The following is a 25,681-nucleotide window of genomic DNA, read 5'->3' as shown; positions in this document are numbered from 1 at the left end:
TTTTTCAGAGCAAAAGAAGAATTGCCTGCAATATTTCCGAACCTAGCCCCAGGTCTGCAGGGGCCAGTTTACAGCTCCTTAAATCACGTCATCTCAATTTGTTTAAAAAATAAGTTTCTAGCCTTCATACTGACTTGTTAAAGCTTGAAATGTGATCCCCAGGGCTCAAAAACCAGAAGACAAATAAAAAGACCACCCAGTATATTATTTTTAATATCTCATTTTTAAGACAATCTCACAGTTTGGGAGGATCTGGCTCTTGGTATCTGAATGCCTGGAGTTAGCAATACTAAAACGGTCATGACCTTAGAGAAGAAAGTACAAATGACCATAGGATAATTGGATTTATTAGAAAGATATTGGGGCAAATACAGAAAACTTGGCTTAGGGAGCTGTGAGTTACAGCTCTGCCAGCAATGCCTCTGTGTCCTGGAGGGGAGGATTTTGAAAAGCCCCTTAGTGACTTAGGCCTTGTCTACATAGGGCAATAGACCAGCAAAGCTATAGTAGTATGATTACATTTCTATAGCTATATTGGTATAAATTATGTAAGGTGACCCGATGTCCCTATTTTATAGGGACAGTCCCAATATTTGGGGCTTTGTCTTATATAGGTGCCTATTACCCCCCACCCCCATCCCAATTTTTCATATTTGCTGTCTGGTCACCCTAAAACTATGCCATTAAAAGGTCACTTTTATTTTGGAATAGTGTGTCCACCTAGGAAGTTATACCAACATAGCTATAGTATAATTATAGTGCTTCAGTTCTACGGGTCAATCTCTGCTTGTAGACAATCTCTGCTTAAGACACTAGCCCCATTGACTATCAACGCAGCTTGTGCTCCTAAGTCACTTTAGAAATAGCTCACACCCTGCCAGAGGGCAGGTGATGTTTTTGGACCTGGTGAAGGGTATCAATTCCCTTGGGCACTCCATGAGAGCTCTAGGGAGTCACTATAGAGAAGTGGCGAATCAACGCCCACACCATGTGTCATGGCTAAGTCCTTTTCCTGGTCCCCAGCCACTGTTTGAATTGCTATGACCACCCCCTGCAAGCACACGAAAGGTTGACGCTAAATGGCATCACACACACACACACACACAGGGTATGTCAACACTACTCGCCGGATCGGGATTGGATCGGTGGGTAGTGATCGATCTATCGGGGATCAATGTATCACGTCGCGTCTAAGTCGATCTAAGATACGTCGACTTCAGCTACGCTATTCTCGTAGCTGAAGTTGCGTATCTTAGATCGATCCCCAACCCCAGTGTAGACCAGCGCCCCGCCCCGCCCCCCCCCCACATACACACAGCCGGCTCCAGGCACCAGCTTAGCAAGCTGGTGCTTGGGGCGGCCACTCCGGAGAGGGGCAGCACGTCCAGCTATTCGGTGGCAAGTCCCTCATTCCGGCTCGGAGCGAAGGACCTCCCACTGAATTGCTGCAGATCGCAATCGCGGCTTTTTTTTTTTTTTGGCTGCTTGGGGTGGCAAAACCCCTGGAGCCGGCCCTGCACACGCACACGCACACGCACACGCACACACACACACTGCAAGCATGCAACTGGGATTTGTCACAAGCTCAGGGAGTGGAGCGAAGAGGCATTTTGTTTTAGTCTCAGTGCCCTGTTAAAATACTGGCAGCACGTCACTGAGTTGTAATGATTCAGTCAGTACCAGATTTCCCCCCCGGCCCCTTTAAGAGAGCCAGGACTTTGGAAGCGTGCCCTGCCACTGACTGTTCCCAGGCCGACTGTCTTGTCAAGACAATTACAGAGTGAGAGTGAAGGTGCTCTGCTTGGCATGTGGCTACCTGAAAGCTCTGTGCAGTCTCATGTGCAACAAGATGCATTTGTAATATGCTGAAACCAAAGCCACAGTAAACTATGCCGCACGGTGAATAAGGTGGGAGGGAGGGAACTGCTATCAAATCCATGTGTCTCCACAGAGCAGCATTCCCAGCTCATTACTCCTAGTGTTACCTCACGAGCTGGCCTTTCGGGGGCTCTCACCAAGCAGTGAAGCAGCTGCCTGTCGCCAGCTATTAAAACCCAGGTGAAAACAAGCTTATCCGAGAAGCTGAGGTGTTGCGAGAGCCCAGTGTCTGAGCACCACAGCAGCAGTGCGCAGGCACACTGAAAGCAGTTAAAAACTAGACCCTGCAGGATGTGCCAGGGTAGGCCTCAAGCTCCCTGTAATGGCAGCGCCTGCGGAGGCAGACTCTGGGTCCAAGCACAGAGTGTGCATATTTCATTTTCTGAGGGATTTGGTTTTGACTCTCCTGGAGATCTGGAGGTGGAAGGGGGTCAGGGGAGGAGTGTGTTCTGCTCTGTACCCAGATTTCCCTGTGGAAATCAGTAAGGGCACTGTCACCCTCCAGACTCCCTTCATGGCCTCTGCTGCACAGCCACACGGGGTGGGAGGGGGACAGTCAAGAGCAGAACAACTGCAGCCAGGAGCCCCCAGGCCAAGGACCGGGGGCAAGATGGCTCCTGGCGCCACATGAATCCCTCCTAAGATCCATAGGGTGGGAGGGGCTCAGTCCCTCTCAGTCCCTTTCAGCAGAAGGGAAATCTCATGGATTTGTCTCCCACCTGTAGGTCCCTCACCCCACCCCGTCCTTTGCCAGGAGACAGCCATGCCCATCTTTTGGTTGCTGAGGAAGCAGAGAATGATTCTGGGGGAGAACGGGGCTTGCAGAGTTGTTATTTAGATTCAAGTCTAGTGTTCATAAATTGGTTTGTGCACAGCCACCACCGTCACCATCATTCTTTCCTCTGTGAGATTGAGGCATTTCAGAGCGGAAGTGATTCTGAACTAAAAAACAGATGTAACAAAGTAAACTCAGAACTCTTATCAATAAAATATTTAAGCACCTGTGCTTTAGTGCACTGCAGATTTGCATTCCATGCATTGCATTCTTGTGAGTGAATCACATTGATTAAGTCATTTCTGATTCATTAACCAATTTTCCTAGGGCTACTTCTGCAAATATAACCAGACAGTTATATTCAGTTGTGTTTATTAGCTGGTATAACGGAGAAGTTACAGCTTCTGTAAACTTAAGAGCAGCCTGCCAAAGTGTCTTGTTCTGAATCTCAGCAGAAAGGAAAACATGTCTAATGAATAATTAAAGCTAAAAGAGCAAACACTGCCTTTTGCTGTCTCTCATTTTTATGTCTAGCTTTCCTTAGACAATAGAACATTTCAGATGCAGGACTCAGATGAGTTCTCCTCAGTTCCTGTTCATTAAAACTGATCTTGTTTGTAATTTGTCTACATGTTGATTATTGTTGTTTCACTTGTTAATTGTAAAAATTTTAGTCAATTTTCAGACTTTGGGGATAAAATGTTTCAATTGCAAGCTTTTAATTATCATTAGCCAGCCACTGTATACATAGACGTATACCCTTGTGATTTCTGTCACTATATGAGTATATCTATGGAAAACAGTGACTGTTAAGGAACAGTGGAGAGGTGTATGCACACACACATAGCTGAAAAGGGATTCAAACTCAAGGAAAACAAAAGACCACTGCCCATAAAAAGACCTAAAGGAGCCATCTGGTCAAATCCATCTGTCACACTCTCTCCTCTCCTGCAGCCCATTCTCTGAAACATCTCATTTTTCTGAGTTCTCTCCTTAGCTTCCTCCCTCCTACTTTCTTCCACAGCTCCCTTCAGCCACCTCCTCCTTCCTTTCTCCCCCTGATGGCTTGGCTCGTCCTCCTGAATCACACCTCTCTTTATTTGCTTCCTCCTGCTCCTTTACTTGCCCATTCCTCCTCTTAAGCTGTATCCTTACAGCCCTCATCGCCTGCATTTTCGCCACAGCCTCGCAAAAAGTCCCCTTCCCTGGGCCCCTCTGGCCATTCTGCCCACAGCCACTCCCTGCTGCCTTCCTTTATCGCTGCTCACAGATGTCTATGGCGGTCAGCACCATGGTAGGTAGCTGGGCCTTTGTTTCCAATCCAGCTCTGACTGCCAACAGGCAGTACCCCATCTCTACCCCCCACATCCACGTAGACAAGTTATATGGAGAGGAGGCATCCAACTTTGTTATGGAGCTGGCTTGTACCAGTTATTTCAAGCCCTGTATATGCTACTACTAATAATTAACTATCATTAAATCAACAATAACCCCGTGATGCAATAGGGCAGCGGTTCTCAAACTGTAGGTTGGGACCCCAAAGTGGGTCAGGACCCCGTTTTAATGGGGGTCGCCAGGGCTGGCGTTAGACTTGCTGGGGTCTGGGGATGATGCCGGAGCCCGAGCTCCAAAGTCCAAGCCCAAGGGCTTCAGCCCTGGGTGGCGGGTGTGACGCTATGCCCCATATTCTTCATAGAGAAATGCTTCCGATATGAATATGGCATAACTAAGATATGTTTTATGCAAGATGGGGCATGAGAGGTATCACTGGAAAGGTTCTGATTTACTGATTGTAATTATCCAATTTGTATGCGTGTGTCATTTCTGTATCTGAAGTTAGGAATGTTGACTATGTAACAATTACAACTGTGGTTTCACCTGCACTCAGACTGGAATGGGCCATTAGGGAGAACAATAGGACTTTGAAGATACTAATCTCCCTCCTTCCTGAGAAGTTTCCTGGGAAGCTGCTTTGACACAGCAGGGTCATATGAGCATGTCACCTGTTACTGAACACCATCTTGGGCTGCTGGTATTTTTCCACTAGGAGGAGGTGGGGGGGGTCAAACAAAGGGTTCCCACCCTATGAAAATCCTATTTAAGGCTGGGCAGTGAGTCAATCTAGGTTCTTCTCCGCTGCCTCCCCACCCAAGAAGGAAGACTGCTGAGAACACCTGAAGAAACAAAGGAACTAAGCTGGGAGTGTGTGGGGATGGTGGCGGGGGCTGAACCTAGGCAAGAAAGGTCAGCCTGTGAAAGGAATACCCAGAGATTTAAGTGACAAGCAGTGCAGGTCACCTTCAGGAAACGCTGCAACCTGCATAAAACAACATTTAGGGTGAGAATTTGCTACTATTAACCAGTTAATTTAGTGCAATACACTTAGTTTGTGTGTTTTGTTTTATTTGCTCAGTAATCTGCTTTGACCTGTTTGCTATCCCTTATAATTACTTAAAAATCTACCTTTTGTACTTAATAAACTTGTTTTTTGTTCATCCTGAAACCAGTTTGTGTAACTTATAGCTGGGGGCCAGGGGGGTGAGCAAAAAGCTGCTCATATCTTCCTCCACACTGAGGGAGGGGGCGGATTTCATGAGCTTGCGCTGTACAGATCTCTGTGTAGCACAAGACAATATAATTTTGGGTTTCCATCTTAAAGGAGGTGAGCCCTTGAGTGCTGAGCAATCCCCGAGCTGAGTCTTCCCACACAGAGCTGATCTCAGTGTCTGTGTAACTTTCTGCAGCTGGGGGGGTGAGTGTGTGTGTGTGTGTGTGTGTGTGTGTGTGTGTGTGTGTGTGTGTGTGTGTGTGCGCGCGCGCGCGCACGGGAGAAGGCTTGAGGGCCTGGCACAGGACAGGGTTAGGGACCCCAGGCTGGTGGAATAGGGGGGCTCACTGGGACTCCAGTGTATCAGCTGGCGCCCGGGCATGGGGAGCAACCCATCACAGTGGGGCTCAGGTTTGGCCTTAGCTTTGGTCCCCCTGCCCGGGGCAGTGCGGCTTGGGCTTTGGTTTTGGCCCCCCCACCTGGGGTTGTGGGGCTCGGGTGGACTCCAGCTTTGGTCCCCCTCCTGGTCCTTCAGACCCCCTCCTGGGGTCATATAGTAATTTTTGTTGTCGGAAGGGGGTTGCAGTGCAATGAAGTTTGAGAACCCCTGCAATAGGGTCCTGACTTTGCATGTCCTTCAAACCTGATTTCTTTATATTTTCTTTCTAGATTGCATTTAATTTGCTGGAGCATTTTTGATTCCTTTATTTTTCACTCTAGATCCTGGTCTTTCTAACTGCATCCCAATTATGTTTCCAAGGTTAGGCATCATCTTTGGGTGTCCAACTATATAATACGGTCTCCTCAGGGAGATTTCATGGTCTATCTCAGTGGCCTACCCTTTGTGCTAATGCAGCTCTGTGGTGGGCTTGGAACCTTTGGCTCAGGTTCTCCAAAATGCAGCCATCATCAAGGTCTGGACCCGAACCAGCCGGTCGCATCTCCTTCTCCTAACTTTTGGAGTCCTTGTAGTCATTTGTCTTGCTTTTGGTCCTGCATCACTGATTGTGTATGATCAATCTCTGGAGACTGCTTCTATGTATAACGCTCAACAATCTGGCATAGAAATGAGGAAAACATGTTTGCTCTGAAATGAATAAGGACCCAAATCAAGGTTGCTATATTGTAGCGCCAGCTATATTGCAAGCGTTCCCTTCAATTAAAATGATTTATGGAGTGATGTTTCCCTATTACTTCTTCAATATTCAATTTTTTAAAAAAGTGTCATCAAAGAGACTAAGTTTGGTGATGGATAACCACAGATTGAAGAGATATATGGAAATTTTACATGATGCCAGCAGTCAAAATACCTCATGCATTCCTAATCAGTTGATTAATGCACTTGTGCATCACACCTTCCCAAATGTAACACTTTTCCTTTGAAAGTTTTTATGGTATCAATAAAAAGGCTTGTAACCTTTTATCAGGGATTGTTGTCTTCATGGCTCTGAGCTGTGATGTCACCAGCCAGTCATTACGATTGCTCTCGTGCAAATACAAGAGTTACTGAAATCAACTATTTTCTATTGTGTACATTTGTATTGTGTTCTGATTCTTACCTGTGTGCAACATAAGCATTGGAGTTTGATCCTGCAGTGCTTACTCATACAAGTAGTTCTCACTCCTGCAAACCACCTCACTTTAGGACTGATTCCTCTCTTGCCTTCGCAAGATTTACACTGTTGTAATTCCACAGACTTCGGTCGAGTTATTCCTGCTTTACACCAAGGCAAGTGAGAGAAGTGTCATGCCCCATGCTTTTAGCCCAGTGCCACAGGGAGTCTGCCACTATCCTTTCAGCTGTCATGAAGAAAAGCCTTGATATACAGTGGCCTGTTCCCTGGGAGTTGAGCAGATTGGATTCAAGAACCATGTGTTTAACAAAAGGAGATGAGTCAAATGATAGAGGGTAATTTAGAACAATTTCCCTTTAAAGTGTCAAGGCAGTGCTTTCCTTTGCCATAATTTCTGTACTATCTGTCAAGATAAAGATGTTTTTTGCTATTGTAGCAGACTGAATAATCAGGTCTATGCTAGGAAATAAGTATTATGATGACATGTACATTTCTGACTCATCATGAGATCTCACAAGTGGCAGCATTAATGTGAGCTACTCTTTCTACTTTCCAATAATTGTACCATTAATGCATGTCACCACCATGTACTGTGGAAATGTAGCCCACCAGACTTTGTAGGCTTTTATGGAAAAAGTGTTAGGCGAGTATGAAAGTCAGAGAGCAACCTAGGATGCTGGATTGTGAAGGGGTTAGAGGGTGTTTGCTCCCAGATCAAATCCTGCTGGCTTGCTGGAAGTGAACATTTCCTTGCACCACAGCCTCCCTTCAAGAACAAGTTAGGTTGGTGATGTAATGTAACGAGCCACATGAACAGTGAAGAAAGTCTGGGTGCCTAGGAAGAATTGGAGATGGGTTTAAGCCACAACATTTAGATCTGGACTCTTTTGTTTGGTCCCTTATAAGCTATATGCCAGATACACTCTTCAGAAGCAGATCTAATCATCCTCAAAAATTGCCATGGAGTGTTGGTTCCTACTGTTTACAAAGCTGGTGGTTCAAGTTACAAATCACAACTCTCCTACCAAGGTGGATGAAGGAAATTCAGCAGCTCTAAGTATGGAGATTTTGTAGTTCCAAAAGGCTCTAAAAGAAGAAAGAGCTAGTGGGGAGTTGGCAATAGCTTAAGAATGTGTATGGAAAAAGTGAGACGACAGATGATCTAGGAAATCTGGCCTTAACAGTATGCTGAGTATATTTACTTTACTTCAGAAAGCAGCATTCATGCCTTGTATATGCCCGCGTCTATGTCAAAGTATAAATTAAGAAGGGAATTTGGAAGGATGTAAATGTCCATTCCTTTATCTTTTCTCCCTGAGGAATTGATGGACCGTGATGTAGGCTTTAGAATTGTGCTGTGCTCACAAAAGAGGGCCCAATCAAATCTTGGTTGATCACCATGTTAATGAGGAAGAACTGATAACAATCTGGTATATAGGAAACTAGATAGATGAAACCAGACTAACTCCCCCTTAAGGGAAACTCAATCCTAGTAGCGCTAGCAGTGGAGGGAAAGCACTGTTTGACAATGTGAAAATAAATATGGGTTGTCACTCGGCGATTATGAATGCTACATCAAACAGGACGACTATCTGATCTCAAGGTTGTAGCAGACAAAACTGACATTTCAGGCCTCTCTAATGATTGATAGACTGGCAGTAGCCTATCCTCTGCCCTGAAAGAGACTTCCTGGTGTATGGTGCCATATGTAGAGGCCAGGAAAGAGAAATGAGAAAGAAATGGCTTTTGTTCTGGATGAAGATGAATCTGATGTCCAGGTGGGATACAATCCATTCAATCCTAATATAAATAGAGAGTAACACTGACGTCATTGGAGGTAGTCTGAGTTTATTTCAGTATGAATGAAATCAGAATCTTGTCAGGATGATGCGGGATATTTGATTGATGATACTGTCCTCATTGGTGCCGGCAAGCTATTACTTCTAGAGCTACCATGCTGCCCCAGTTAGTATGAAGTTTGAAATTTGCCTGATGAGAAAAAAATATTAATATTCAATGCAGAGAGCAACATCTGCATCGTATCCCAGGAGACATCAGTGCCTGGAGTAAGGCACTAGTTCTCTGACATGGCTGGAGAACTTTGCATAGGATGACGTGAATATTCAATGACATTTGCTGGAGATCAGCGACAATGACAGATTCCAACCAGGAGAAATAAAAGAGAAAAGGGTGTGGCAGGGGACAAGAAGTTCAAGCTTCCCAAACTACTACTGAGCCTCTTGCTATTTATGGCTGCAAAAGTAGCACACTCAAGACACCAAATAGGTCACTTCAGAAATGTGGCACTCCAGCCATGCTGCATATTAAGACTATTATGGAACAGCAGTAATATAAGTAACATAGCAATGTCAAGTTAGTGCCGTTAGTGGGGGCGGGGATGGCGGAGAACACTTTAACTATTTAGGTTCCTAGCAAAGAAAGAGGCTAGAGCTTATGGAAGGATACCAAAGGAGAAACTACAAAGGGAAATAAGACTAGACAATGTCATACAGTGGATGAGGTTAGTGAAAGCAGAAGATCTTAAGAATGGTGAGCAAAAAGCATGTCCTTTCCGCATAGACAGTTCATGATAAATAAGGACTTTGGTACTATGACATGGTGAGCTGCCTTATGGGTTGGAGGGCTTAGGGCTAAGCCAACCCTGATTACAGCACACGCCCCACCTGAGAAGAATCAGGTGATTCCAGTACAAAAGGAGCAGGAAGTTGCAGTAAAGTGGAGAAGTCCGCAATACTGTAGCAAGGTCTATAGACATTGCTGGGAGCCCGGCGTCTCCTGCAGTGCCCGAGTCAGTGTGAGGGAAGCTCAAGAAGCAGGAGAGAGTGAGGAAAACTCTCCAGGAGCGAGGCCTGGAAAATACCCTGTGCAAGCCGGTGACAGACTGCAAAGGCCCAGCTAGAAAGACTGTGGGAAAGGACAAATTTCCAGGCAGGAGGGGCTGGGAAGCAGAAAGACAGTCCCTCAGGACTGTGCCCAGCTGTTTGGGTGGGGCTGCGCCCAGCTGAAACTGGGCTGAAGACTGAGAGTTGATGTTCTATTTTTGGATTATCAGGAGAGAGTCACTGAACTGGGGCTGGGGCCTACAGGGTCAGTATGCACCTGGGACTCAATAAATTGGACCCTAAGAGGGGATTGTTTGAACGACCTTTGAACTGAGTGAGTTCTTAAAGGGCCCTGAAGTTCCCCTCACCCACTTCCACTACAGAACATTGCCCCGATTCAGCGCTTAAGTGGGTTCCGCAATTGTGGCCTGGATTACAAAAGATGTGACTTACGGCTCTGTGCATCAACAGTGCACTTCATAAAACTGACCTTTAAGATGAAGCAAATGCAAACAAACCATCATGTGGCCAAACTGTCAGCAGTCACAAGGGTGTCAGGTAGCATCTGCCTCAGCCACTGGCAGTGACTTTCAGAAGGAAGCTAGACTTTGGGTCTTTGAGCATCACAAAGATTGCTCAACTACCAAACAGCTCTCAAAGCCGAAAGACCCAATAAACGCGTATTTTACCTCCCAAGGTTTCTTTCTCTGCTAGCTTCCCCATCCCTGACAATGAAGCCAGTGTGAGATGGCAGATTCACACCTGGCATGTTCTGCACACCATCTGCATCTGTTAGGGCGTGATTTCCTTTATAATGACACCATTAAACATCTTTTGGCAAAGGCTCACAAAATCTGTACTTGTTTGAGGCACTTAAATAAAAGCTCTTGAAATTCTTTGAGAACAGCAGGAGATAAACAATCGACTGATGGACAAATTAATGTGGAAAGCGACAAGTCAAGCAAATTCTATTTCTTTATAAGTGGAGTGGGCAGCTGGAGATAGCAAAACCCCAGACGTGAACATAAGGAACATGGAACAGATTCTGAGGAGCGTCAGCCTTTCCTTTCTGAACTGGCCATTTTATAGTTTGCTTATGGCTTGGGTAAAACCTAGCTGAAACCGAGGGATGTAACTGGTACCCTTAATTTAAGAAGCCATTAAATTCCTTTATGGAACCAGGTAGCTGAAATAATAGGAACCTCTACCTAAAATATAGGCATGTATGTGAGGCCACTCAGGAATCCAAGCTACATGGGAAGAGGGGCTTCACGGGGTTTTATTTGATGGAGCTGTATATGTCTGTGAGAGAAGCAGGAGAAAAGACCAAAGAAGCAGACTCAGAGAAGCAGCAAGGACGCATCAGACACAGTCACGGGAGTAATGGTAGCATGACCCTGAGAAAATGCTAAGAGAGTGAATTTGGGCTAGGTGCTGTCTGGAAAGGGGGCATAGAAATTATTTCCAGCTGTTTAATTCCTGCTGCATTCAGGGAAACAGGACTTTGTATATCCTTTGTAAATATACAGGATTGCATCAAAGAAATACTTGGCTCACCATCAGTTTCTCTTCCTAACCAGAAGAAACCATAGAACCCTGAATAATGGCAAATCATTCGAGTCAAAAAGGGGTAACAGAAGAGAAAGGGGAAAGAGAAAAAAAGTATACTTTGTGGATCTTATTCTGCACTGTGGTGTCTGCTGGTGAAACTCTATTGCGGTTAGTACAGTTTTGCCAGTGTAAAACCAGAGTAATGAATGCAGTGCACAGCCCGGCTCACTAATTCTAAACTGTGCAGAGAATGTCAGCAATTTCTGATTTATACAATCTCCTTAGTTCTCAAGCCATGCTGCAAAATATTTCAGAACTTTCCCGGCATGAGAATGATGTAAGAAATAAAAAAAAATGTAACAATTGCCATTCTCCCCAGATATGTTCTAGCTATTCTGGGTGTCTCTCTGTTACTGGATGGATTTTTTTACTGTCCTCAAATTAGAAATGCAAAAGTATTTTATTTAAAAAATAAAAATAAAAATGTGTGGCTATTGGTTAGATGAACATTGTGCTCCTGTAGATTTTCAGTTATAATTGCTCCCCTTCTTGTCATGGTGTTTGTAATGTTACCCTCAAATCAACCCTCTCTCGGCTGATGGTTTCAGAAGATGTGTCTAGTAAACATTCAAGTTTTAGCTGTAAAATTGGCTGTTGGTCAGCCCTGGAAATTGCAGTTCATGGTTTAACCTCAGAACCGATAAAGCAAGGGGAACAACAGGGCAGGCCTTAGTTCATTGTCCATCCCATCCTGTGCAAATTATGGTCCTTATGCCTGGAGTGCAGCCTCTCCCTGAAATAATCCTTAAAAACCAACTCTCTACCCACCTTCAGATCCCTTCTCAAGGTCCATGTCTGGTGTGATACCTATAAGAAATCAGCCAATTGGTTGATAGCTAGGCTGTGCCACTGTTTTTTAATATACTAAAACATTTACCTAAAAATAAATGATATTTCAATTGAAAATGAAGGCTGCTTTGGTAGCACCAAATTGTACATCAGCTCATTGATGTCATCATATTTTCTGGGTTTTGTTACCCTTTGTACAGGTGTAGAATAGAATATGGGCTAATTAAAGCAATATGGAGCACATTGCATTCGTTCTGTGACTATACAAAACACACTGTTGTGAAGCAGTTAGCATTGCTACACACATATCACACCTGCCTCAAACCCCAGTAAAGGCAAAGCTAAACCACCTGAGAGTGCATACCCTGTTCTCCTCCATCCACAGGCACACACCTTACTAGTGTCACAGCTACCATCTGCTTACACATCATGCACTGCAACCTTAGCTCTTCCCCACTCAACCGTCCCCTCTCCAAGCTCCCCGCACGTCACACTATTCCTTGTAGATATTTGAGGCTGTATTATGTTGTGCATGGTTGATGTAGGATAGTGTTGGGTTGGTACTGCAGGGGGGTCGCTTGCTCAAAGTGTGTGATAGAAAACTGGCCTCCCTGGAGAGGACAATAATGATTTTTGTCTGAGGCGTCTAAAATTGATGCTTCACTTTGAAATCTCATCAATAAGGGAAAATAGGGACGCTGAAGGAGGAAGCTACGAATGGAGCAGCACCCCTGCAGTGCAAGCACAGAATGCTAATGAAGAGGGAGGGGGCACCAGCCAGAACCATCTCTCCTCCCGCTGCTATCAACATCTCCTTCTCTAAATGAGTGCTCGGATCAGAAAGTCACAGAAGTTCTATTGAAACAAACACCCTGCACTAAAGGCCCTCTGCTGTAATGGTGCCAGCTTCTTGTATGGTGGAAGCGTACGTTAAATGACAACAAAACACTAACAGCCTGGAACCATCCGCTGGCGTATAATTTCCGGGATTGGGAGTGGGAAGGGAAGCAGCAAAAGCATGGATGGCCTTGACAAGTACTCTCAAATATTTAAGCACTCCACCTTCCAGTACTGCTCTGGAAATGCTTTTCTGAATCATCAGGGAATCTTATTACTGAGCATGGTGAATGACTAGGATGCTTAAAGATAATCAGATAGCGTTTGCTGTTTCATCCAGATAAGGCTGTGGGTACTGCAACGCATGGCCAAGAAAATACAGGGAGGAAAAGAATTGAAACCCAAATTCCAATGGCAGCAAAGCAGCACCGTCTTTATCCCTGGTGTCCAGGATTTTGGGAAAGTTCAGATCTAGTCAGAAGATCACTGGTCAGTCTAGTCTCTCTTATGGGCCTGAATTGGAAGCTTGAATCTGTACGCCCGTCCTTCCTTAGGAAAGTTCAGATCTGGAACTGAATGTCACTGCTCAGGCACACCTTTAACTAGAAAGCCCAGAATATTACCAGTGGCATGATTGCTAAGCTAGTCAAATACTCCATTTGAAAGTGATGAATAACTGTATGACCTGTCATCATATGGTTTTGCTATGAATGTTAACATATAAGGTTAGTCAGATGTTTCAAGGCAGTAGGTCATTGCTTTCAGTGGTCGGGAAGAAATGTTAACCCCTCTGAACACTGTTACACAGTTGGATAGATGTATCCTATGGGAGGATTATTTGAAGGACACGGGAGAGAAGAAGGTACTACCCCAGGGAAGAAGGATAGTTGCTTTCCTCTGAACCATTCTGTATTGCCCATTTCTAGAGTCAGGCTACATGGAATGACAAATCTGATCTGGTGTTGGAAATTCTACATTGTTAGGTAGTTAAAGTAACTTTAGCAAAATACTATTAACTTAGGTACTTGACTGGCCCCCATAACCATGGTATCTGCACAGCTCACAGTCTTGTTATGTGTTTATCCTCACAAAACTCCTGTGATGTAGGCAAGTGCTTTTCTCCCTATTTTACAGATGGGAACTGAGTCCCAGAGAGTGAGTGGCTTGTCCAAGGTCACACAGGAAGTCTGTGGCGAAATCTGAACCCAGGTTGCTGGTTAGACCCCTAGTTCCTGGATCATTCTGCCTCCAGCTATATCACTACTACATCATAAATGTGGGCTATTTGTTATTATTGGACCAAATCCTCGCTCAAATTCTGATTGAAATTATTTGGTTGAGCGAGGTTCATTATCGAGAAGTGACCCATTTCGAAGGTACCCATTAAAACATAGATCAGTGATCCTTTCGGGGGAGGAATAGTCCTATTGGCTTAATGGTGTATTGCACCTTGGCCTCAGAAGGTGTCCAAAAGCGCTTCTCAATAAGGAGGTGAACTGTTAGGCAGTGACATTGGTTTATACTCATCTCTGGTGGAAGCCAGAGTAGAAGTGAAATATTCCATATCCCTTTCTGAAGGGAGTAAGAGACAGCCCCCGTGTTCTGGCAGACACAGCATCTCTGAATAAAATAAGGTTCTAAAGAAGAAGACTATCCCCATGAGCTATTACTGATATGATGTGGCCACATTTGCTTACACACTGATCAGTTTCTAACTGCGACTGTATCATTCCTTGTCAAGTACTATGGGAAACTTTAAATAAGATACTGGTATTTTATGTAGATACTTGAGACAATGGGCCATTGAATTATAATATTAGACATTGTACTGGAATCCTCTGTCTTCTTTTACATTTCACAGCTTTTAACTTTCTGTAGGCCATTACCACTTGCTGCGGGAAGTGCTGCATATTTTGTTCAAACTCAGTTTTGGTACAGTCCTTAGTTACGTTATTTTTGTTTTAATTAGTTCAAGCAAAGAGAAGACTCAGCAGCTGTGCTAATAAGCAAAGAGATGCTCTTATGCTTACCACAATTTCCTGGCTGACCATTTTTCTACAGTCTCCACGTGAGCGGCTCTGAATTTTGCACCAGTCTGATTTCAAAGTTTAGTCCTATGAAAAAATATTTGTTGCATTTTGGGGTCAGTTCTGCCACGAACTTTGTTACTTCAGCCTACTGCGGTGTATGTGGCCAAAAATAATAACAATTTCGGTGATAACCAATATATCACTGGAGTTCTTGACAGTGAGGTTGAGCCACACAGAGATTTTCATAAGCTCCCATTGAGCTACATTACATTACAATTGTTTATGTAACGAATGTACCTAGCCTGTTGCTGTTACTACCCATCAAATACCAGATGTTAGACAAGAGCCGGAACCCAAACCCTTGATATGAACCACATCAAACTTATTAGGAGAGAAGTTTTGGAATCCAGACTTTGGTTCAGATCCAAATGTCACAGCTTCCTGTTCCTTCTATAACCAAACAGAAACCCCAGATCCCAACACCCGTGGCAGTTGGGAGGGGATTTGAAATCTAGATGTAGATGGCTTGAGACCATTTTCAATGCATAGCTTCATTGTGTGTACCCTACACGTTTGTATTCTTTCATGTGAATTTATTGGTGTTGAAATGTTCCAGATGCCCGGCCATGGAAAATGAAAGGTGCTATCCATGGACCAGGAACAGCATGGACAGCAGCAGTGCAATATCTTCCCATATTGCCCTCTCAACGTGTTTCAACCCCTACGTGAAAGGGAGCCCCTCTAAGGATGAGATCGAAGTCCAAGTCTCGCTATCCATCCAGTTCTTGGCTTCTTTGCTCACACTGCCAAAAATAGCTTCATCTGTAAAATCATGATTTGTTATGGCGACACTGGTCATCCAGGAACAAAACGGAGATCACCAGGTGGCTTCACCTAAGCTAAAAAACAGCTGACAGATTATAACAACTTGGGCTGCATTTGCATCCCTGACTGAGCTCCATAACTCATTGTGAATCTCCTGAATTACATAGTCCGCCATACAGATGTTGCCATTAAAAAGCCAGCATTTATGAATACTTACCACATCATACTCTCTGTGATACCAGAGTTATTTCCTCTTTGCAACAAGGGGCAATGCTTCATTAACTATGTCAGGAGTCACAACTTTTGAAAAATGTTGACTTAGAACAAAACATGCCTCTCCTATGCATAGCTTTTAAAAAAATGAATGGGAGGAAAAATTATGTCTGAATACGGAAATTGGCATCCGGACACAACCAAGCATCTCAAAGAAATAACCACCCCAATTTCAGATGCTCAGACAGTATGTTGTGTTGGGAGAGAGTCGCTTTCATTTCATGAACTGCAGTAAAAATAAGCTGTAAGATGGTTAAAAACTATATTTTGGACAGATTGCCTCATTTAAGAGCCATAAAAGAGTAGCAAACCAGTCTAGAGCGAACAAAGAGTGGTACTGCGAAATATGCTTAGCGGATACTAATTCGCAACTGAACTGCTGTGACTCATCTTGCAGACAATTCAGGTGGGTCATTTATGCACACAGGATGAGCTACTTAGCTGTTGTTTAGAGCCATTGAAATGAATTACAGAGAATATTCCTGAGCAGTTATCACAAATAAAGTAGCCGTGCCACTTTATCCTGGGAATGAATTCAGTGAACTGTGTAGTAACAAGACCGGCAGTTGAGAGCCACAGAGCACAGCAGAAATCCCCTGGCTTGGTCATTCTTTTCTACAAAATCCTTATTATGAGTAAAGTAAATGCACAGCCATATCCGAGAAGGTGCAGCTGTGCTCCTGCTAAAATGGTATTAACTGATGATTTTCAAATCTTTGTTTGGTGAACACCAGGCCCTTCTGTGCAGTAGATAACTCACCCTAGATTAATTTTATTCCTGAGTGTGAGAGCACCGGTTAATGAATAATAGAAACACAGAGACTGATCTGCACCCTTAGGCCCTCCTCCTGCACGTTGTTGATGGATCCCTGGTCCACATGACGCTCACTGTGAGACTGCTGTCTAGATTATCTTGTTGATGTGAGGAAATTGAAGACCAAACCCTACAGGAGAATAACTGCCTCATGAGGGGAAAAAAATGGAGCAGAACAAGCAGATGACCATTTATAAAGGTCCTTTTTCTGTGTGTGTGTTTCAATGTCTTGTTTGTTTTGTTCTTGTTTAGGAATCTACAAAGGACATTGCTTCCGTATCAACCACTTCCCTGAGGACAATGACTATGACCACGACAGCTCGGAATATCTTCTCCGTAAGTGTCAAAATAACATGCCTCCTTAACAAGGATAAGCAGTAGGGACAGGTGAACTTGTTGGGGTAGCTAGATACAAACCTTCTTTAACTCAGAACACAAGGTTCCTTCATCCCTAGAGATTGCGCCACACTGGCAATCTGGATCCAAAGACCCCAAGACTTTGGAGATGTTTGAAATCTGAGCCTTGATCCAATCCAAATACTGCAAGTGGCCCCAGACCATATAATGGCCCAAACCATAACCCTGGGAAAATCTCAATATTCACATCACATTGATGTCAATAAACGTGCCTTATATTCAGGAGTGGGAGACCAGGGACTTTGGCTCCAAACACACCCCAAATTGCAGTGGTGTAACTTGGGCCAATCTCTATAACAGATAAGTCAAAAATGGACATGATTGTGAGTTCTCTAAGGCGCATCAGTCCAGCTCTGTTTTTTCAATATCTAAACCAGGGGTATTTGGGACCAGAGGCTCATTTCATCCAAATCTCTTAAACTCTGGAGGGATGGGGGGGATGTGCCTTTTTATGTGTGTAGGGAGAGAAAGGTGGGTAAATAGTTCCAGGTTCAGTCCTGCTAAACCATGTGGGAAAAAACTCATTTGAAAAGTATACTTTATGGTCAGGTCACTGTTCTCTCACTCCTCCGCCTTCTCTTCCCTTCCCCCTCCCGAGATACTTTTGAGAGAGTACAGTTGTCTGGTCAGATGCAAAGTCATTGCAGCTCATTATAGGTCTCAGGGTACCAAGGGAGCAGTTCCCTGCTCGGTTATCTCAAAGCATGTGGAGTTCAGTATCTGGACATCACTGAGCCCACAGTAATCCATGGGGAGTTGCTTGGTAGGAACCACTCCCCTGCCTAAAGCCCAGACTTTTAAAAGGTATTTAGACAACTAATGCCCATTGATATTTCAATACCTTTGATGCTCTGGGTCCAAGTCCCTTTTGAAAATGGGAGTTAGGGGCTTAAGTCATTTATGCACTTTTGAAAAATGTCCCCCGGTCTTATATTTGTGTAAAGTTATTTGCAACTCAGACCTTTGGAAAGCTTTAGCCATTTGGTTGTGAGATCTGGCACTTGCAAAGACATTACAGTAATAAGGGCTATATGGGTGTGTAGGTAGACAAACAGAAGTGGATATTTTTTCATGATTTGGAATAAGAATCAGACCATCTGTGGCATCTTTGCTATATACCCAACCCTTATCCGGAATTTCAGTATAATTCACCACATATTTTTCTCAATTTCTTGGCATTAAAAAGAAGTTGGGCTCATGTTTTAAGTCCTCATCAATTTGCAGTTAAGACAGCGCGGCAGGAAGGGAAGCCCAGTTTATGTGTTTTGCCGATGCTGAATTGTTCAGGTGAAGGGCATCAAAAAGCCGCAGCGGAATGATTGCATTAATCTCAGAAGGTTCGCAAGATTTTTTCAGGATTCAGAGGGTGGCTTTGTACCGCCTGCTTCACTGATACCAGCATATTGTAAACAGACAAAAGACAAATGAAAAGGTTTCACATTGTTAGTACTATGGGACATTAATCCAAAGCTCACTGAAGTCAACAGACTGACTGATTTAAAGCCCACAGAAATCAATCAGAGAGAGAGCTTAAAAAACTGTGTGACATCAAGAGATTTATATACACTTCAATTTCCCTATTTACCATTGAGACGTCCCACTAAATAAACAAATAACAGATGCCATCACTGCTCACATGTGCACAGAAGACTTGTACTCAATCTTTTGTGGGAAAAGTCACCCCACTAGGTATAGGTTTTAAAAAATTTCCTCCACAGGCCTGCACAGAGACTTAAACAACAGATAACTTCTTACCATGCTGTGCTGTGTTCAGTTGACAGGAGTATTCTGGAGCTCGCACAATGTAACAGCTGATTCCATAGAGGACACACCAACCCAGTGGAGTTGCATTGGTGTAACTGAAAGGAGAGTTTTCCCCAGCGTATTTGTAGCACTCAGTCCATGGACTGCATGACAAAGGCCTTGTCTACACTGCCACTTTATGGCGCAGAAACTTTCTCGCTCAGGAGTGTGAAATAGCACCCCCCTGAGTGACGCAAGTTTCAGCGTTGTAAAGTGGCAGTGTCGACAGCGCACCAGCACTGGGAGCCACGCTCCCAACGCTGGGAGCTACTCCCCTCATGGGGGTGGGTTTTTTTTACAGCGCTGGGAGAGCTCTCTCCCAGCGCTGCCACGACTAGACCGCCACATTAAAGTGCTGCCGCAGTGAACATTGGCAGTGAAGACATACCCTAAGTTAACCCTAGGTAAGCTGAATTTATTTTGCTCCTTTGATCTTCACACCTGCACTCCATCCACTAATCTAACTGGTAAATGTAACTGCTAAGATTAAATCCTGACAAGCAGTTCTCCTATTGCCATCATAGGGTTTTTTTTAATAAAAGGAATCCTGCCATAAAAATGTTTTAATTCCTCCACCCGCATGTGGTAGCTAGGATAAGGCAAAAGTAGAGAAAAGGAATTATACTTGTCAGAGATCTGAGATTTGCTACGATGTGTGCAATCATGGATCAGTGATGGTTTTAGAGTCCACTATCTTGCAAAGCATCAGTCCTAGAAACAAATACCAAATACCACTGGAAATAATGGAAAATAGGGATTCCTTGCTTTTCAATTATATAAAGCCTTCAAGCCATGGCAGTCTGTAAAGTATCTGACCTGAAATATCACAATAATGTAAAAAAATAATTTAAGAAGTTTTCAGTGTGTTTTATAAATATATAAGTACTGACTTTACTGTCACGCACAGGTACCTGTTAAATTGGATTGCTGTAGCTACTTTGTCTCCTGATAACTAAGGCAACTTGGCTTTACAGGTGAAAGGATTTGACAACTAGGGTGACCAGATTTCACGATTTTATAGGGACAGTCCCGATTTTGGGGTCTTTTTCTTATATAGGCTCCTATTCCCCCCCATCCCCCGTTCCAATTTTTCACACTTGCTGTCTGGTCACCCTATTGACAATACGACCGGTGAAATCAACTGTAACACTTTAAACATTGTCAAAATGAGCTTTTCCTTAAAACATGTGCCATAAACAAAGCATGTACTCACAGAGCAGAGTAGAGAGATTTTGTTGGCTCTTGTATGGAATGACAGCATCACTCATTCATATGATTTGTGGCTCTCCCACTCACGAGTTATCCCAGCCAAACTGTGTTAAGATAATAAAAGTCAAGTAGGTGAAAGAAAAGTGGCATTATTTAAAAAAAAAAAAAGAAGATCTGGGTTCTGCAAAAGTGCATCTGCTCTTCCACCTGCAGCTACTGCAGATGCTTGTGGAAATCAGGAAAATATACATCTGATGGTAAGTTATATGCAAAGTTGCTGTAGCCATGGTGGACCCAGGATATTAGAGAGACTAGGTGGGTGAGGTAATATATTTTATTGGACCAACTTCTGTTGGCGAGAGAGACGAGCTTTCGAGGTCAGACAGAGCTCTTCTTCATACGTAACAGAAACACTGGATTTATTACAAAAATCTATAACCCATTTAAATCACACACCCCCAGCTTCTTTCTCGCCATGACTGGAAAGGTGTTAAGGGGCCACTTTACACTGAACGGTCCCTTGAAACATGTGTTAATTAGTTATGCTAAACAAGCTGTTCCACCTTGTATTTAGCTGTGACACTTGGAGTACATTTCCCAGATGGGAAGGAGAGCGCTATGGCGCTCAAACGGTCATCTCTCTCACCAACAGATGCTGATCCAATAAAAGATATTACCTCACTCACCTTATCTTTCTAATCTCCTGGGACCCTCCCAGCGACTACACAGATAAAAATGAGTTAGGCACCCAGCCTGCATAGGTGCTTTTGTAACTCACAATAGGCACTGAGCTGCATATTTAGGCACTTAAATACCTTTGTAAATATGGCTCTTAGACTTTGAACCTGCAAACTGCTCCACAGATAGAACCCCTCTGCTCAAAGGCCCTGATTCAACAAACCATCCCTGTTGAGCACCGCACTTAAGCATAGGCTTAACTCCTATTCCCATCAGTGGAATGTAAGCATTTGCTTAATTGCTGTGTGAAGTTGGGGCCCCAGTGAGCCCCTCTGAAAGCAATGGGGCTCTGCATTGGCACAGAGCAGCTTGCAGGATCGGGGCCTGTGGGTAACTGCATGCACTTCTGCAATGCATGCATGTAGCAGTCAGGAATTGCCTGTGCAGCCAAGGATGCGCTGTTGCACGGTGGTCTGCAGCTTCCATTTTTGAAAATGTAACCCACACTGTTCATGTAGCTACACCCTTCCAGGGGACAGTAAAAGCCAGAACAGAAAGATAGAGCTTTCTGAGCCCTGTGTGAAGAAGTGCAGAACTGTGCTGCAGTTTCTTTACCACCAGAGGTGTCATAATAGATAGTACTGCAAAGAGACAGGACAGTAAACAAGAAAAAATAGAGGAGAAAGCAAAAACTGGACTCCCTTAATATTTTTGGATGTGTTGTCATTTTATTACCAGTATGGGGAGACATATGTAAACTCTGCATAGTACACATGAGCTGCCTTTAAATTTCAGGGCCAAAAATACATGTTTGTAGAAGGAAAACTCTGCACTATTGTGTGTGAAGAAAATGCCATGTTTTGACTCTCTGTGTGTTAATTAACTAACCAAGCAAATATTATCTGTGGTGCTAATTATTAGGAGTAGAATAGCCCACGCTGTGAATTTGGCTTCTGTAGCAAGTATTCTCTAGTAATAGCGGAACATTTGAAGGAAGTCCTTTTAGTTTAAGTGAAATCAGAATGAACAGCACGAATGGGGGAGGGGAATGAGTGTGACTCTTAATTACTATGAATTTTCTGCCTTTGACAAAGATATTCATGAATGACTAAGTGTTTGAGTGCCCAATCACTATTTGCTTTTGAAAATCTTGGCCATTGGTCCTTATATTGTATGTTACGTTATAGACCACAAATAAATGGGGACAATAGAGTGGAATCCCAACGTTCAGGATGCGCTGGGGAATGGCCTCATTAACAGGACATGCAGATTAACAGAACGCACTGTCTACGCTGCACGGCCTATGCTGGCCTAGCCCCCAGTGTAGACACAGCATGCGCTGACCGAAAGAGGAGTCCTGCCAACGTCGGAACACCACCCCCCTGAACAACATTGGCTTGGAGCAGCATAGCCAGGGGCGGCTCTACAAATTCCGCTGCCCTAAGCAGGGCGGCGCGCTGCACCACTCGCGCTGCCAGGCGCCGGTCCCGTGCCTTCGCGGGACCTCCCGCAGACGTGCCGCTGGTCCCGCGCCTACGGTGGAGCTTCCGCAGGCATGCCTGCGGGAGGTCCACACGAGCCGCGAGACCAGCGCACCCGCCACAGTCATGCCTGCGGGAGGTCCGGTCGTCCCGTGGCTCCGTTGGACCTCCTGCAGGCATGACTGCGGAAGGTCCGCCGGACCCGCCTGCCGCCCTCCCGTTAAAATGCCGCCCCACGCACGCGCTTGGCGCGCTGGGGTCTGGAGCCGGCCCTGAGCATAGCACTCTTGTGGTGGTATAGCTGCATCTACAGTGGGGGGGGGTTGTTAACCCCCATTGGTTCCAGGGTGTGAGGTTTTCGTCACATCCATGACCAATATAGATATGTCAGTACAAACTTTACATTTAGAAGAGGCCTAAATAGCACTGCCTCAGGGAAGCTGCAGAATCCACTGTGTTACTTGAGAGGCACCACGAGACAGGAGAGACGCTATCTAAGATAGCAACAGGAGAGGTGAGTGAAATTTTTCAGGTGAAACTTTTCATGAAAAATGCAGAGTCGGGTCAAGTGAAACATTTTGCAAATTCACCAAATTGTTTTGGTACCAAAAAAAAAAAAAAAACAAACCCCTGAACAAATTTAAAACTTCCATTTTTTTTATTTGAAACAACTTTTCATTTCAAAATTTGCTTTAAATTTTATTTTTAATTAATTAAAAACCTTTTAAAGAAGCTCCACATCAAAACAAAATGTTTCCAACAACCTGAAACAAATACCTTCCATGTTTTGGAATCGCTGGCAAATAAAAAAAAAATCAGTTATTCACACCATTTCTAGCACCAGAGCTTGTGTGAGCTTCATGTGCTGCTTTGAGACTCATACGATGACGGTAAACCCAGTGAAGTGATTGTGTGAGAAGCAAAATAGAAGGCAGCAGCGGGCACAGGCGTAACAGATCATGTATCCCAGCAAGAAATGAGCAAATAATAGAAATATATTTTCTTTGCATATTCATCCTAAAACTAGTTCAGGCTGCCTAAAACTGGATCCAAACAGCAGCTCCAGATAGTTTTACATTATTTTATCTGAACCACTTTTATAACTGCTTAGAAAATGTCTCCAGCATAAACAGGCCCTGTGTAGCAAAGATACCAAGTATGGCAGGACACAAACTTTTCTTACAACTACAGTTCAAAACAATTGCAAGTTCTTTGGGAAGGGAGGGTCTTTTTGTTCCATGTTTGTACAGCATCTAGCACGGTAGGGTCCTGGTCCACGAGTAGGCCTCGTAGGTGCTACTGCAATGCAAATAATACATCATGATGGTGGTGCCCATGCCTGCTTCTGTTGTGGTGCATGAGAGTTTTTGTCATTCATTACCATTGGAGCAGGATTGAAGCCTAAGAGAGCTCTGGTAAACAGCCAGGTTAGAAGGTACTTGGCTAATGTGGGCAAATCACGGCCACCGAAACTAAAATGAGAAACCTCAGCTACGACATCTGGCCATTTCTCCTCGGGAAAAGGGGGGCCTGGCTCATCATGCCTGCCAAACAAGGAGATAGGCCTTGAAATTTCACCCCAGGGACAACGCATCATTAGTGCGACACATTGCAGTTAGTGTATTAGATTTCCATTACTCACCACTAACCAAGTCCTTTAGCATTGTCTGGGGACCCCCCAGGGGCAGCTCTAGCTTTTTTGCCACCCCAAGCACAGCAGGCAGCCAGCCTTCGGCAGCTTGCCTGCGGGAGGTCCCCGGACCCATGGATTCGGCGTACCCGCCGCTGAATTGCCGCCGAATCCACGGGACCGGGGACCTCCCGCATGTGCTTCGCCGAAGGCTGCCTGACTGCCGCCCTCGCAGGGACCGGCAGGAGGCCCCCCGTGGCTTGCCGCCCCAGGCACGCGCTTGGAGCGCTGGTGCCTGGAGCCACTACTGGTCCCTACTCTGTACTAGCCACCACCAACCTCACCCCTTACTGTCCTTATGCCTTTGTGCCCCCACCGCCCGTGATGATTTCTCCTTCTCCATTTAGCACATTGACCTCTCCGTGGCCCTTGTTACAAAACCTCCCCTCCCCCACGCACACTTTTATCTCTCTATAAAAGCAGCAAAGAGTCCTGTGGCACCTTATAGACTATTGGAGCATGAGCTTTCGTGGGTGAATCCCCACTTCGTCGGATGCATCCACCCACAAAAGCTCATGCTCCAATACGTCTGTTAGTCTATAAGGTGCCACAGGATTCTTTGCTGCTTTTACAGATCCAGACTAACACGGCTACCCCTCTGATACTTTATCCCGCTATGTTTTTGTTACAATTCTTGCTTTCTGGAACAGTTTAGTCAGTGTATTCCCACCCCCCACCCCCTGCACCCATAGGCCCCTCCTTTCTTTTCTGTTCTGTATCACTATTTCTAGTGCATTCGACCATATTTCTTCCTCCTTCTTTCGTTTGTGTATTCAGCCCACTTCTTCCTCCTGTTTCCTGGTTTAAGCTCACTTCATTTACTGCATTTGTTTTCCCCTCCTCATTCCCTTCTGTTGCTCTCTAACCTAGGGGTGCCCTGGTTTTGATGCCTGGCCTGCACTGGCGGTATTTAAATTCTCCCATGGTGGTTTAGATACCATTGTTGGTGGATGGCCTGACAGTGCCTAACATATCAATAAATAAAAAGCGTGACAAATGATCCCAATGAAATGCAAATATTCATGATACACTAGTCTCAATATCTTCCCTTCTAAAAGCCAGGGACTTTGAGTCCATTAATATTCTACAGCTGACAGACTGATACTAGCAAGACTGTGCCATGAAGACAAAGAGCTTAATTACCTGAATTTGCGGGTGTCACACATGTACCAAACCACAGCTACATCTCATAAAGCTGCCCACATGGCATTATATAGTTAATAGTCAGCACAGGCATTTTTCAGTGCCTTTGCCTGCAAGATGATGGGGGTTAGTCTCTCTCTAACCTCCTTGGCGTTGTTGTTGCGTTGTCAAAAATGTTCCACATGCAGCAGCATCAAAAGACAGATTATGGTAATAGCTCCAAACCTGCCAGCAGAAATCTCAAAACATTTAGGAGCAGCCAATGAAAAGTGTATGCAGTCACAATCACTTTGTCTCCATCACATCAGCCATCGGCTCATGACCTTGGGTCTAAAAACCTGCCTCCACATGCAAACACCGTGATGGTGGCAGGCCAGCAGAGGCTGAGGGTCACCCTGAGGAAACGTGCCTTGTGATCTCTATGCTAGCACCTGAAAAGGGATCTGGGCTAATTACTGTCTCT

At 44.5% G+C, this 25,681-nt stretch overlaps 1 protein-coding gene and 1 long non-coding RNA gene across 2 annotated transcripts in view; one reads left to right on the top strand and one right to left on the bottom strand.

The window, feature by feature from the left end:
• Positions 1-25,681, top strand: part of CACNG4 (calcium voltage-gated channel auxiliary subunit gamma 4) — a 57,045-nt gene that overhangs the window by 24,740 nt on the left and 6,624 nt on the right. The window contains exon 2 of the mRNA XM_044981839.1: positions 17,050-17,133. Within this exon, the coding sequence (XP_044837774.1) occupies positions 17,050-17,133 (84 nt within the window). The remainder of the gene's footprint in view (positions 1-17,049; positions 17,134-25,681) is intronic.
• On the bottom strand, positions 6,152-25,368 carry LOC123345154. The gene is made up of 3 exons (XR_006572735.1): positions 25,219-25,368; positions 20,231-20,330; positions 6,152-6,257 (listed from the first exon to the last, which is right to left on the bottom strand). It is a non-coding gene; the product is annotated as an uncharacterized LOC123345154 (long non-coding RNA).

Source organism: Mauremys mutica, chromosome 12, assembly GCF_020497125.1.
Source record: "Mauremys mutica isolate MM-2020 ecotype Southern chromosome 12, ASM2049712v1, whole genome shotgun sequence".
Lineage (NCBI taxonomy): Eukaryota > Metazoa > Chordata > Testudines > Geoemydidae > Mauremys > Mauremys mutica.
The sequence above is the reverse complement of the archived record's forward strand: the minus strand, read 5'-3'. Positions and strand labels throughout refer to the sequence as shown.